The 16,501-nt window shown below is 32.9% G+C and overlaps 1 protein-coding gene across 1 annotated transcript in view; it reads left to right on the top strand.

The window, feature by feature from the left end:
• The first annotated feature begins 598 nt into the window (after positions 1-598).
• LOC126833243 (dual oxidase) overlaps positions 599-16,501 on the top strand; it is a 34,442-nt gene continuing 18,539 nt past the window's right edge. The window contains exon 1 of the mRNA XM_050564455.1: positions 599-915. Coding sequence (XP_050420412.1) covers positions 810-915 — 106 coding nt within the window. The 5' untranslated portion in view covers positions 599-809. The remainder of the gene's footprint in view (positions 916-16,501) is intronic.

Below are 16,501 nucleotides of genomic sequence, written 5' to 3'. Positions count from 1 at the left end.
TCAAATACCTAAAGATGCATTAATTGGATAGAAAATTCTAATAGACGTTGCGGCAGGTCAGCTATACAATACTGTAGGATGATAGGTAGTACGAGGACGGAGGAAGAGATAGTGGAATGTCCACACGTCGGTAACGGTAGCGGTCGGTCCGACAAAGGAAACGGAACGACGATGTTATTATTTTATTCGGTAACGGTTTTATAGTGTGGTATAGTGTTTAATAATCGGACGAGAGGTGACCGCCGGTATTCGACGACAACGGCGCGACGGTATCATCGGCGATAGGCGTTCACGAACTCCGATGACGCGCCGGGCCGTTACGACGGACGGGCCTCCGCGACCTTGTTTCGGCCCGCGACTGTTCCACGCAACCGAACCGCTTAAAAAATATTGTACCCGTGCGTTTAATAATATTATGTTACGATTGTACTTTCACTGCCGCGCGCCAATAGCAGCGGCCGGGGCCGAAGACAAACCGGGCAACGCGTTGCCGCCGGCTTTCTCCCAGACGCACCGTGAGCCGGTGCCGCCGCCGCCGTTCCGAACCTCCGGGTCCAGCTGTTGTGTCGGCGCTGCTCAGTTCGTGTACATCGCCCGCGAGCAACGCACACAAACACACACACACGCAGACAAACACACGCAGACACCGGATTCGAGCGATCCGAATTCGACGGCAAACACTGCAAGACCCGCGCACGGAATTCTACGTACGGAATATTATTCCGTTTCGCATAATATTACACGCCTAATTTGCGTCCCGTAAATGTCAGCTCGTCGACAACGCCGTCGGATCGAACGTTGACAACGCCATGGCCGCCTCCGCCACGGGACGACGATCGGTGGCCGCCGCCACTGTCCCGACGCTGCCGACCCTTTGCTTGTTCCTCGTCGCCATAGCCACGGCCATCGAAGCCCGTAAGTTTCACCAACGTATTTCTCAATGGGCAAAAAATGTATTCTTTTTTATTTAAACCCCTTTTGCCCCCCCCCCCCCAGATTTTTTGGGCACGGGTTTTCAGAGGAGTACCCATTATGGTCAATTTAGAATTCAAAAACAATTCAATTTAGCTAAAGCTAAATATTATGTAGAAGCTATAATGTTTTTAGGCTTTGATAAATCAATCGAGTAAACGAGTAAATGAAATCTAGTAAATGAGTAAACAAATCGGGTAAATCAAGCGAGTATATGAGTAAACGAGTAAATCAAGCGAGTATATGAGTAAACCAATAAACAAATCGAGTAAATTAATAAAGAAATTAAGTGTATGAGTAAAAGAATAAACAAATCGAGTAAATGAGTAAATCAATCTAATAAATGAGTAAACGAATATAGCTCGAGACAAAAAAAATGGCTCTCAAAAAAAAACACTAATAATATATTCTTGGTTGACTTCCAGTTTTTAAACATATAATTTTTGAGCTAATAAACTGCAGCACTTTCCAAAATTATTGTAAAGTATCCAAATAACTGTCTTTAGACATTATATCGTTTTTCGAGTATATAATAATTTTTATTTAAACTCTTTTCTACTCTTTTATGTCCTGGCCATACTATTTCAACTACCGGTATCGAATAAGGTCAATTGGAATGGGCCAAATTAAAAAAAAATAATATGTAGTTATTGCCGTGTGAAAATTGACAATTTTTTATGTTGTTAATTAAAATTGTTCGGTTACGAGACGCTTATGTACAACACGGCTGAAATACACAAAGCACATACCGTTACAGTTCCGTTTGCGCCGTTGGTTTACAATACTGACCTTAATAGTTAACATCAAAAAACAAATTTTTGAACATTTGTTATTCAATGTTTGGTTTCAGTGCTGTCAATAATACATATTTAATACCAAAAACGGTAGGATTAACAATTTTTAAAATTATTTTTCACTTTTGTAAGCCTTTTTTTCTCAAAAAAAAAACCCCCGTTTTTTATAAATTTTGCTTAACCGATGTACCGTTTCCCCATGTCGGAGGTGCGTTTTTTAAATACATTCAAAATGGATGTCATGGATGGAAAACGACGGGTGTATGTACCAAACAATGTAAAGATTGAGAGATGAGTCGAGTACGTTGCACCCGACGGGTTACACGATCACAATAATATATTATACCTACCTAGCATAACATGTTTCTTATTTGGTGCGAGCAGTGTGTTTTCACTATAGTGCACAACGGTAGTGTAAGATTTGTACCTATTTTTAGTCGAAACACACAATTGTCATAAATTAGCCATGCAAACTAATTATTAAATTAAACCTTTTAAGTTAAAATTTGCTATTCAATCGAATTAGGGGAATACACATTGCGGGGAAACCCTTAGATAATTTAATTGTTTTTTAAATATAAATGATTTTTATTTTACATCTTTGTTTAGTACAAAAAAAAACCGCACAAAACCCAATTTTTTATAAAAACAACTCGAGTAACAGAATTGAGCATAATTGGATAAAATAAAATAATTTGAAAAACGCATATTTTTGAAGTAAAATATGTAATATAATATTATTTGTATAAGTTACTATATTACATAATATTTCCAAACCGCATTGTTGGGAAAATAACAAACAAATTTATTCAAACGATTTTGTTATTCAAATAAATTACAGTTAACACTGCGAATAATATTATTAGCGGTTTATTAGAATAAATTATTATTAGGTTTTCAATGGAATAATGCCCAACTCAGACTCACAAGATCCTATCCGAAGGAATCATACTGGATTTGTAGATGGATAAAATTTTCATTTACTTTCATAATAATGTATTGCTTTAATTATTTTCCCCTGACCTTCAGTCATTAGGCGAAGTCAGTAGTGTACAATAATAATAGGATGTTTTATACAATTTAAAATGTTACCATCTCATGAATCATCGTTATAATATACATATGTATAATAATAATAATATTATTATGTATTGTGTGTCTTGTGTGACCCAAGTGAGTTGATGATGTCTGTCCGTTATCAGTTTTGTATTGCACACATGCAGCTGCATCCGGATGTTACAGTTTTTACAATAATTTTATTTTATAATAACACACTTTGCATTTGAACCGATTTCTAATGGGTTCGGATTACACGTTTAGAGAGGAAGTCGACTCGTGGCAATAGTGCAACAAGAGTAATAATCACCGGCATCGTTTACATAATATTATAGACATGTAGAATATAATATATATATATATATAAGGGTGTTTGTAAAAATTGGGACACCGACCCAAAGAGACTCGAAACTGGTTGTTCTTTCAGCCGGTAAACTACTACAGATACATAAAATTACTAAACGAACAACTGGCATGCAGATTAGCTGTGAATTTGCGCGTTTTAATCGTAACAAAAATCTAGTACGGGCACGCCTTCAACACTACATACATATATAGTGGATACTTGTTTAATTTGAAAGTCACCTGATTCCTTAAAAAAAAAGTGTCAAAAAAAAAAAAAAAATACTAAAAATACTACAAATTGTTTTAATTTATTTACACCTTGTTCTATAAATATTCTGTTGCAAAATACACACGAACACACGCAATACTTAGGTAAAATTATCAAAAACCAATGCAAAATTGCGCCAATATTAAATTTAGGCCAACTACTATAAGATTTGACTATCTGACTGTAAAATTTGAACTTGATCGGATAATATTTAGAGGCGGCTCAAAGTTATGATATTTCTGTTTTCTTTTGACCACATATATCTTTTTCAATTTTAAAGCTGCGATATTCGGAGTGAGCTTGTTGGAAAGATGAGAGAGAAAAAAATATGGAAAAACTGTATGAGAAAAATATTTGATTTACATTATTGGTTTATTGACTGAATTGTTTATAAACTTTAAAAAAAAAAATCAGTATTTTTTTAAACGCACTTTTAAATTGTGATATCATATATTTGCCTCGCATACTTTTTTACAAGTTTTTTTCATCATCTTTCCAACGGGCTCACTCCGAATATTTTAGTTTAAAAATATAAAGATAAAGTAAAAAATAAAAAAGATACCATCTTCACATGACATGTTGATCGCAATTTCTCATTTGCAAAAAATTAAGTGAATAACATTACCGTTTATATATTTTGATTATCTATAATTTTTTTTTTTAAATTATGATCTTAAAGTTTGTTTTTTATTTATCTTAAAGAAGAAATAGTATCTGTTGTTATTTTTCAAACAGAAAATCAAAGATATTTTTTTTTTTTAATTTTTCCAGACAAACAGAAATTATTCGAGCATTGCCCAACCTTGTATAATCGTGTTACGTTCAGTAAATTATTCTATTACAGCAATTAACATACCAACATACGAGTTTGCCTTATAAAGTAAATTATATAGACCAAAACATACCATGTATTTGTTTACTAGGTACCTTGTGTTTTTGCGATACTCACCATTTTTAAATGTTATGGATAACACGTTATCTAGAACTGTAGCTATTGCTCGTGTACAGACTTGTAAAAAACACACAAACGTGCCAAACAGGGTTGATAAATATTTGAATTTTTCTCATTGCACTATTGCAGTGGATATTATTATAAAGTGAGCCGTCCAGTAAGGGTTATGTCGACAAAAATCTGTTGACGGCGTTCATTGCCAATATTTTGACTTTGAAGTAGAATTCCACGCCTTCCTCTGTACTGCTCGGATGATAATTAATCATGTTTAACTATACCTGTTGCACGCATACCTATACTTAATGTGTCTATACTATATCAGAACTTGTCCTTGGATAACACGTATGAGACACGGTTTAGTTTAGGCAATCAAGTGCGTCGATTTTGGATAATTATAATATTTTGGTTTTAGTCGGGTCCGAACAACACAGATTTTGGGCCGGGTTTTCATCTGGTAAAGTTATTTAATTTATAATTTCGATTATAAGCTCTAAAACCTCGTTTCGGCAAGTCTCGTTTTATAGTTTGGTTAATTGGAATATTTTTTTTATGTAGATAAATAATATGCTATTTTTGGTAGCCGTACCGGTTTTTTATTAAACCTATGTTATTATGATTATTAAGACATGTTCAAGACATTAGTGAACTTTTATTTAAGTAGGTGTCCGACAGACATGACTCTGTCACGTTATATAACCGTTATTATTGCTAATCGTTGTCGATAAATTATTACATGTATCTATTATATTATATGTACATATAATATTATCTTTATTTGATTTTGACAACTGCCCTATAACAGACAATGATAGGTCAAAACGATTTTAATTAAATCGTGTCCGAGCATTATTTTTTTCTTTTCTATAGTCGCAAAACTTTCTATCGAGATAGCGATCGGTCTAAATTTGAATAGTTTTTTTTTTTTTTGCTTTTCGAGCACTAAAAACAGTATACTATTAAATTAACGTCGTACGTAGGTTAGTATTACAAGCGATAAATCTTTAACAATTTGTGTTGCTCTAACAATAATAATTATGATCGTTGTGTATTATTATTATTATTATTAAAAAACCATAATTGAAGCCTCCCTGGGATTTAAATTTATTTTTATTTTTATTATTAGTTTAAAACAAACAAAATCGATTATAGCCAAATATATCATACATATACCAAGTGCGGTTCGCGGTGAAGGTAAAAATCCAAATGGATTGGGGCATACATCAGCTGAGGTCGGGTTAAGATTTGGCCCCAAGTATGATAAGTGCGCCTGACTTGTTTTTCGAAGAAGTTTATGGAAACCGACACAAGTTAAGTGAATCTCGCCGACGACTACGCAGTATTTTTTTTTCTCGAATTTCTATATTATTAATATAATATTTGATATGACACAGTATACGTGCCGGGTATCTATTTATAGGTCCAGACCTTGGATTTCGTCAGTTAATATTTTATTACATATAATTAGTATATAATATGTAATAAGTATATAATGTGTGTAGGTCGTCTTATGTCAGATTTTTTATTTTTTTTTTTTTGGAAGTGCTGGCCGTGACCGACCAATTGGGTATGCCGGAAAAATGGCCGCGGGTTTTTCCGGCATTTCATGGATGAAAAACAACAGCCGTTTTGTAAAAACAAACGACCAACGCGATTCATTTTTTTTTTTTGTTCCACGAATAGAATTGTTTTAAGATTTTGCATGCCGAAACGTAGCTTGTATATATAACAATCGTCGATGGTTATTTTTAGACTACCACAATCCGCTACCGTGTAACCACCGTCTGACCACAGTGGTATCAATTTTAAGTTCCACGAAAATCATTACCTATTTGCTCGATTTTCACTTTCGTTCTGTCGAATTATCCTAATTTTCAGATGATACAGCCCCGCTTTGACGTGGACATGTTATTTGGGTTGGATGCAAGAAATTTCATGTCGCCATTTTCGCGTTACACTTTCACTTTTCAGTTAAGAGATAAATGGTAAAATATAAGCACAAATATATGTATAATAAACTAGATTGCTAACTATTGATAAGAATTGAAGTCGAGTCGGCCATTTCTGTGGCATTTATGTGTGTATAAAATAATATATGTCTGTGATTCTGTGCTATCAACTAAATTTGTAATTGTTATAAACATGTGATAAGAGACAAAATATATTATGTGAACATGATAAGAGATAAAATATATCATGTGAACATGATAAGAGACAAAATATAATTGATAAAAGATAAAATATGATAAAAGATAACTGATAAGAGATAACGTATTCATGATTAAATGTTTTTCTGGTGGAATGTAGAAAATAACTAGGTTTTTTTCCATTTATGTATCTTACCTTGATAGTATTTAAAAACGAGCTAATGGATAAAAAAAATGGTTTGCCGAGTAGAATTTTTTTTCTGTTCTAACCTTTCGGGTTCAATTGCTTGCAGGCGTCCGTCATTATCTAATTGCTTGTATAACTACAGCTAGTGTATTTCCAGGCTATGCCAAGTTCCATTGGCTGGGGGCGTAATGATCTCGCAATTTCTGAATATTGTTATTATTATTATTATACTGTATTATTTTTCTACTGCGTTAAACGTGTATTCGATTCGCGATTAATGACTTATAAACGTTCAACCGGTTTCCAGCGTCTCCTACACATAATACACATGCCATGCTGTGGTGTATATATTTATAATGACAATAGTGATTCGAGTAGTTTTTCGATAACGACGGTTTGAATAAATAGAACAAATCAAGTTATATAAGTTGACAAGTCATATTTTTGTCTCTACTGACCAATTTTAAAACATCAGTGCCACTTCTGGGAGAACCCTTGAAGTTGTTTGCATTCCATACCTATTTATGTTGTATGAAATATGCAAATGTATTAATTACTTTTCATCACATTGTCCGAAGCTTGTCACACTGTTTTATGTGTACACTAAACCTGTGAGTTATAAACCTTGTAGTTGGGAATAACAACGCAGCGTTTTTTTTTCTATTTCAATCGCTTTAACGGCGTGTAACAATAAATTAATAAACACTTAGTCTCGTAATTAATTAAGTACTGTATTTAGCACATTATAAAGAAATTAGTAGCCTTTCTTTTTTTTTTTATTTAATTGTTATATCTGTTGAAGTAAAAAATATGACTATTCCACTTGTTGTTGTCGAGCACCCGACTACAAAATACAATGCCGCTGCGTGAGAGTGTAAATAAAAAATAACCTATTGACCTTAAAATGTTTTAAATTCGCATTAACGTGCGAGTTTTGCTAATAGGTTTTTTTTTTTAAATTTGTTTTCACAACATAAGTCATGACCACCTCAATTCAGCTGTCGTTGTGATAGCGACGGTTTATTTTGTCATGGCAAGTCCCGACCGACATAGACATTAAAAATGTAATGCAATTGGACTGGAAAAAAAAAATATATGTACAACACTCGATGTTGACGGTAGTCGTGGCAAGAGTGAAACTTTGAAATATTTTATTTTATTATTTATTCACAGTTAGGTGAATCTAGGTTACTCCGTCTGCATAATGGCAAATCACGCTGACCTCTAACCGTCGGGTCGTAATAATAATATTATGCCGTTTTAATCGATATCTAATATATTAATAATTGCTTTTCGATCGTATTCGTTTTGGTAATTCTAGTTGAAATATTATTGCCAACATCAAAATAAAACCTTTAGAAACGTGCTTGACATTTTTAATATTAGCGTGGATACGATAAGGGTTGATTTTCAGACCTCAAATCCTATACTTACTGATCTGTTTTATTGAAATATATACCTTGCGGCCTTTTGTGAAAAACGGCCGCATGTTTTTGCCCTTAGGCAAATATTATATCGACAAGACGACTCGCATAAATATTATATAGCCCAAGCTGCGAGGGCTTGTGAGTTGTGTACGTACACGTTATACGATTGCACGGGAACGAAGCTGCGACACTTTACCATATTCTTAGACATACTTTAAGTGTTGTCATTATGATTCCTGTACAGATATCTCGTAGGACACGCGAGAATTTTATATCAACATGTCATATCATATATTGTAACGGCAATAAACCTCATTCGGACGACCACATATGCCACCGGCTACCTTATTAATTATCGGTTTATAAACGTTCTAGAAATTGAATTTCCAGTCTCGCCGGCAATGATTTATAACCGTGTAAGACATGTGTGTGTTGCTCTCTCTATCTCCGCTCGGTAATAAATAATTCGTCCCCGGGGAGACAATATTATTATCATTATAAATGTAATAAGACTGTTGTCGTTGTTGTCGTTTCCTTTGCACTGCTACCTTGTACGTGCGACAGTAAAAAAAATGTCCAAAACGTGTTTTACAATAAAAAAAAAATAAAGAAATATGCTTGACGTGTGCCGCAGTGCATAGCTGATTATGGATTTATGGGTCAAAGCGAAATGATAAACGGTAACGCCAAACTAGATTGATCGACGATTTAGTATATAATCTATATTTTTCATCTATTATTGTATTATTAACCGCACGCACCGAACTGGTTTCCCATAATTGGCGATTAATGGAATTACATTTGTATTTAATGCTACACCTAACCTAACCGGCCAAAGACAAACGACAATAGTAACTTTGTCATTCTAGTTGTAACATATTTTTTTTCTATTTTACAGTTACTTTTTTTACTATAAACCACGGTTAGGTTACAAATAACGTAAATACCATAGTTAACCATACTTCAAACTTTGCAGAAAAACGTGTTAATTTCATTTAATAACACACATTTAAAATTAAATGATTATCCGGTTCGAAGGACCAATTTATTTTTGTTGCAATAAAACGTCCATGGGATTAATTTTTTTTTTTACAGAATTATCAAATAAAATAGGGGTTTTGTTGTTATGAAGTTAAAACTTGAAAGTTTGATGTGATATGTCGAAAATGTTTGAGCTGGGAACCGAACGCGCAGAGCTATAATTTGGACATGATACGGTTCAATAGTTTTTATCAAGTCAAACAAGTTTGGTCTTTCTAGCACATCATGAGTAACGGTTAATTGATCTTTGGGCACTACTATCGATAGGCAAACTCTATTATTAATAAATCTAGCAAGGTGTTTGATCAATGCTCAAAAGATATTTTTAGAAAAAAAAGGTTTTGTGAATACCATGTACCGCTACCCCTGACTTCACAAAACAGGAATTTGAACGCTAAAAAGCTTTAATGAAGTATTCAGCATAGTTTGTCTGGCTTATGAACGTTCATCTTCGATCTTAAGATCAGTGAAAAAAAAAGTTAGGCTAGGTTAAGTTCAGGTTAGGTTAGGTTCCTCGTGACATGGGACAGGAGACCCAACTTAGAAAAATATAATATAAAACAGTAACTGCATTGTGTTTTTATTGTTGTAATTTCTTTTAAATTGACAATAAATGATGTAGGCGGCCCCGAAATAAACTACAGGTTGGTTCCGGGATCGCCTACAGTTTCTTAGAAATAAACTAAGGCAAGGTAATGTCAGGCAAGTAATTCCTACGATTTTTAAGTGTAAAAGAAAAAAAGGTTAGTTTAAGTCAAGTCAACATAACAAATCCAACAATAAATGACTAGTGCAATGAACGTAGGTATTACACAACGTTTTTAATGGTCATTTTAGCGAAACGCCAAATAATATGTGCAACTACGTCGAGGGCTCTCTCTCTCTCTCTCTCTCAAAGAGAGGTGAAATAGCTTCGCAATTTATATTTTATGCGCTTTGGCTTATGCAATGTTGGCGTCACACTTTGTTTTGACTTGTCGGACGTCTTCCATCATCGTGAACGATTGAAATGCAAAATCGGACAGATATTTTACTCAGCAGATACCCTGTATACACCGAAACCCAATACGGTCTTGCACAATTATAGAACACCATGTAAAATCGAAATTTAACCGTTGTCTCACCAGAAATCTTTGACATCGGTTACTGTCAAAAAAAAATTAGCACTACATTATCCATTTTTTAGATGTCTGTCGATTAGAGAACATACCTACTACGTTAGCCGTTAGCGTTACGGCGATAATTATACAATAATAATAATAATTAATAAATATCTGTTGACATTTTACACAATACTGTAACGCCTACAGTTTTGCGACAAGTGACAACACACTCGAACGTTAATTAATCACAGCGTAGTAACCAACACCAATACGCCAATAGGCGACCGTGTAATTTAAGTAGTTGAAAAAAAAAATCTAACGTGTAAATCCGTTTTACGCCCTTCGCGTTTGAAACAACAGTAAACAGTATTAAATAAAAATTTAACACAACACTGTGGTTTAACAACCGATATAAATCATCTGGTTTGAGTTGGACAATGACAATTATTATTATTGCCACTATTACCTGAAACCTGTTCCAGTTAGTAATAGACCAGTCATGATAATATGTATTTACTTAAAGCAATTTCTTCATCCTATTGTGCGCCTGGAAAATATGTCTTTTTCTTCTTTTCCTTCGCCTCCGTCCCAACCATTTGTAGTCGACTACTCTTGTCCTTTACTTATCTACTAATCCTAAGTCCTTTTCCTTCAAGTGCTGTTCTCCACTCCTCAAGCCATAGGTATCATCTTCTGAATCAATACACATTGGTACTGCAGTTTAGATGAAATCAGATGGTGCACTTCGTCACTGCACTGATAACTGAAACCCTTCTCAATTTAGTGTGACCTCTGTAACCTCGTATAAAACATTTTACTATATTTTTCAAATAATGTTTACAATATATAGGTGATAACAGTCTATACATTCAGTGATGCTCAGCTCTAACTATAATTTCTCATAAATATTTTTCTGAGTTGAGGAGCGTTTAGGTTTGGATTATATTCTCAGCAATTTATTACATTGCTTCAACAGGGTTAACTTCTGGTTTTATCTAATCTGTGACGGTACCTCATGCTGTATTTCTTTTACAATTTCATCACACCAGAAAACAGGCGAGGAATGAAAGCAGAGCCCAGAACAAGACACTTCCCGCTGAAGTCCGTACCAATTATTACAATCTCCTGTTCGTTATTTGTGTGTTGAACTTGAACGGTTCGTGTCGGTAACAAGTTCGACTAGACTTGACTTATATTAAATTTTTTTTTTTTGGGTGGCAGTCCCAATTTAGTAATTGCGCGTTTCTAATGCATAACGTTCACTAGTTGGCGGAGAATTTTGTCGTTGACCTCTAACCGGCAGTTTGATAAAAAAAAAAAAATTAAATCTAAACTCAATACTGCAACTTAATCGATTGGTTTGTAATTCCAATATAAGTATATTATGTTTTCGAACAAAATAATTATTATTTGGATTAAACGCGCAACGAAATGACAGTAGAACGTGACCATTAACGTTGGCTAATTTGCGCCAAATATACAACCGAAAAGAACAGTATAATACATTATTCTAAAATATGTACACATATTATTTTTTTTGAACGTCACGATCGTGCTTTGGTCGACCCCAAGCCCGGGCAATATCTGTTTTATATCATTGATATAAATATATGTATTTATAGAAATATCACATATTAATCTATGTTTATATTTTCGACAAACGACATTGTTCGACGAGGTGGCCTTCATATATGCGGTTTTTGATCTGTTCGACTTAAATTTGTTTATTGGATATACGACACCGATTTATAATAAATAATAATTTAAAGAAACGTGTATTTTTCGACCAATAGTATAATTATTTTTTTTACTAGTCAGTATACTTTATTTAGGTATAGTACAATAAATAAACGACAATAGAGGAAATAAATGATCTTAGCCGATTTGAAATGTATTATAAATAAATTGTTATTATTAAATTTACACTACAAAGAGATGTCGAACGAGATCAATATACTTCAAACTAGTATTTTTTAATTGAGGAAAAAACTAAGAAAAAAGTTGTCACGATCATAATTATTTCCATCTATTATAAGTATTATATGTTATTTGTTTAAAAAAAACCCTAACAATAATGATATGGTGCAGTATATTTGATCGCATGAAATATTATCTAAAAAAAAACACCTATCTCAATTTCGAGACCTTGAATTGGTTTGATCCGGGGTAATTTTTTGTGTTTTGTTCATTATGTTAATAACCATATATTATTATCGGCCGGTATTGTTAACAACATTCTTTGTATAGGTTATGTTCAAGTATAATATAGGAGTACTAATAGTGTAATCCTATTGAAATTTATCTATCAAGTTTTATGATTTTTTTTTTAAATTTAGTTTAAGTAAGTTTGTCGCTGTTAATTTTTCTTGCAATTGAAGAAATTGACATTATAATAGTTAAAAAAAAATATTTAACGTCAAATGCTTGGGACTTTAAAATCCTTATAAAAAAGTTTTTCAGCAGAGTCTGCAACCACGAAAGAGCATTTTCATGTCCCGTTGAAGTACCGAATAAATATAGATTAGTTGTGGAATTATAATTAAAAAAAAAAAATTACATGGAGCTTCCAGTTACAGCATAAGCCAAGGAGATTAAAAAATGATGTACAATCATGTTTCTGGCTAAAATTGTAGTGTTTATTATCTGGCCAAAAGTAACTTAACATAGTTTAAATATATAGAGAATTAAACTGTTTTGAATTTATTATTTAGTTCTAATTTGAACGTTAAACGTACATCATATCTCTTATCTCCTATATCTTACCCCTATCCCCTACTCCTATACCCCACCCCTATCACTCACCCCTATCTCCTGTACTCTCTGTATCTCTGTATCTCCTTTTTCGTTACGCTCTTTTGGTAACGCTTTTTTCGGTTATGTGCCAGAGCTAAGACATGAAAATGTCAAAAACTTGAAATTTAAAATAAGTGCTACAATTATTTTTTATTTCAAAAAATCTCTCACTAAAAAATAAATTTAGGTATTTTGAGAAGCACTAATTTTATGTGTTAAGGTTAGGGGCCAATAAGTGTAGTTGTTTTTACAAAACCACACTTTTAACTTAAGCTGACATTAAAAGCTGAGCACTTTTTATTGTATCAATATTATTCGAATAAATGTTCTCATTTAGTTTTCAACAACACACATTGGATTTGTGTTTATAATATTTTTATTTTAATACTATTTTTTCATTGTCGAAACTATAAAAAACATTATGCTGCGGGCTCAGAACAGAGTATCTTCGTATTGCGTTATAATATAGTAATTTCCCAAACAGTATATTCGCTTAGGTTGACTAAAGTTATTATTTTTTATTTTTTTTAATACAAAACGGTATAAACAAAATATATTTTAACAAGGCCGATTTTATCATCATCCGACACCGGATTAATATAATTAATTACATTTCACTTTAATACGGCCGCCACTCGGTGTGCCAAACATTTCTCAATAGGTTCATTTTTCTTTTTACCGTTTTGCTGTTTTCGTTGCGATGAGTACGCATTAATAATAATTGGATAAGCTTTTAACGCTTATCGCGGTGTTTGCAGATACCTTATCCGTTTATTGGTTTAACATACACAATATATTATAGGTACATATCATAGTATTATGCTACCACGACGATCATGACGTGTTCCCCATTACGTTCGACTAAATTATTATAATATAAAATACACGGCCTAACCTAACCTAAAGGACTGTGAGCTTATTGGCAAGACTGACACGATGCTATAAATACTTACTCTCATTAATAATCCTTAAACGATACCGGTGACATTGCACGTCACACGAGCACGTGGAATGCCTCTATTAATGCTGTGCCAGGCCTGGGGGGGTTTAAGCTGTAGTGTTGATGCATAATATAAGTATTAAAATAAAAAATAAATTTAAATAATGGTTAATGTATACCAACTATATAATTAGGATAAACGTGATAAGGAAGGATGATAAGAGATAAGAAATAATTATTAGAGATAAGGAAGTGTGATATGAGATAAGAAGAGATGGTAACAGACGAGGAGGCGTGATAAGAAGGCACATCGGCCAAAACGTTATAGGTCAACCAATAGGAGATTTTGAACTGATTCACAGCTAAAAAAAACATATTCTTAAATTACAATCGCTGTTGGTTAGGTTCCTTTTTTATAATCAACTCGTTTAGCTCTAAAAATAAGATAAATTCTAGTTTTAAATAGTTAATGTTCAAATACGTTAGGTACCAACTATATTGTGTTGCTTAATTGTATTTTGTATTTTTGAAAGCAAAAGCTCCTCAAAGAAAGAAATTCTTTTCAATTCCTCGTTTCTTTATTTCAAAAGGAAGCAATTCCAAGCTTAGTCACTACAAAGAGAATCTGTTCCAGGAATCTGTTTCTTTTGGAACTGTGTTTTCAATTTACTTGGAAAAAAATATAGCCTCTACTGTACAACACCCTTCGGTTTTGAGTATAACATTTTGTTTAATATTGTTTCGCTGAAATCGTATTTATATGGTTTCGATTTTTGGGGCGGAGACGTTAAATTGATATAGGCGTGTCAACGGTAAGTGGCTCGTGTAAAATACTTACAAATTGTCAGGTAGGTATAATTAAATATAATTTATTTTGATGGGTACTTAACTCGAATTAGTCGTTCGAAATAATTTACTTTGCTCTTGTAATAATTATCAACTAATGAGAAATAAAATATTTTCGGCTGGTATACATATTACCTATGTAATTGCATGGCGAATGATATACGAACGTGTGAATTGTGTTTAACATTTGTCTATTAAAAACAGTTTAAGATTAAATAATTGTTTCGAACATATTATTATTAACGATAACGATTACATTTTTGACGTTAATGAATCATGGTCTCGCGTTTTATAAATGAAAAAAACAAATACCTGGGCAACAATTTTTTTTTTTTAATTAAAATGCGTACCAGGTAAGTGTAGTGTAATATATAAACTCACTTGGCTATTAACAAATTATTATTAATGAGCAGCCGATGAGAAAACGTTCGATAAAAATTGCCTAACGTGATCTGTTGGACTATTTACAATGTATTAAATCTTACTGAATATATATTATTATACTTGCGTGCGATTCGAGACTTAAAATTGTTTATTGATCGCCGCCGGTGCATTGTTGTTAATCTTTATCGAGAACGAAAACATGGTATCGAATGGCAACAGACGACTAGTATATTATTATTATTACTATATTGCACTACAATAGTAAATTATCTCAGTATAATAATTATATTTAATGGTATACGTTTTAATCGCGGACACGTTTTAATAATATTGTGGGCACTATTAAGCGCATTACGGATCCAAGCCAAATCATACATAAGCCGATCATTAGCTATCGTAACGATCTTGTTAAAACAAATATTACACTTCTACACACATCTTCGACTCGACAATAGGTTTTGAGACCTTTATTGTATCGGCCGACCATTTAGAATGGTCCGGCATAACCCTAATGAGTATAGTAGAGACATATTATAAAAGATTGATGCATTGGTCTCTCACATACATGTTGTTTGGACAGCTTTTAATTTTCTTTTTTTACTAATGCGTACGGTACATATTATAAATATATATATAATTAATGTTATCTGTCACAATAGTAACGGGACAGCGGTGTTCCATTAGTTCGATTGTTCAAACGAAATCTCTAAAGGTTCGCTATTTTTATTTTATTCTTATTTTTAACTCATTAGGAATCTTTTTTTATTCCAATCTTATGTATGTATATATATATATATATATATATATATGAGGTTTACCGTTTAGCACGGCCGTAACGGGTTCAAAATCCTACAGTGGTTTTGAACTTGTTCCAAAAACCAATAAATTCCCTTAACGCCTTACTCATCGGCTGATGATTATACTATTATAACGTTGGGCAATATACTTAAATATTCTACTATGTTTTGTTTTTACTTTGTCAATGAAATAATATTACATACTACCGTCAACCTCGGCACAACAAAACGGTTTGGCAAATGCGACATGTTTTGTTTGTGTTTATGTTAATATTTGTCACTTAAGTCACCGTTACCGCATAATACAATTATTAATAATATTATTATGATTGATTAACATGATGTAATCGAACTTCATTCTCCTGTTTAAACCAAAAAATACACCTTACTATAATATAATATATATAATATTATAATGTAGTTTAAATTTGTAATATATTGTTAATTTTTTT

This window comes from Adelges cooleyi, unplaced genomic scaffold (assembly GCF_023614345.1).
Source record: "Adelges cooleyi isolate 19-005CV unplaced genomic scaffold, UGA_ACOO_1.1 ACOO_flye_CR_arks_rails_tigmint_CR_PRNA_2, whole genome shotgun sequence".
Taxonomy (NCBI): domain Eukaryota; kingdom Metazoa; phylum Arthropoda; class Insecta; order Hemiptera; family Adelgidae; genus Adelges; species Adelges cooleyi.
This window is presented reverse-complemented; position numbering and strand designations above follow the sequence as displayed.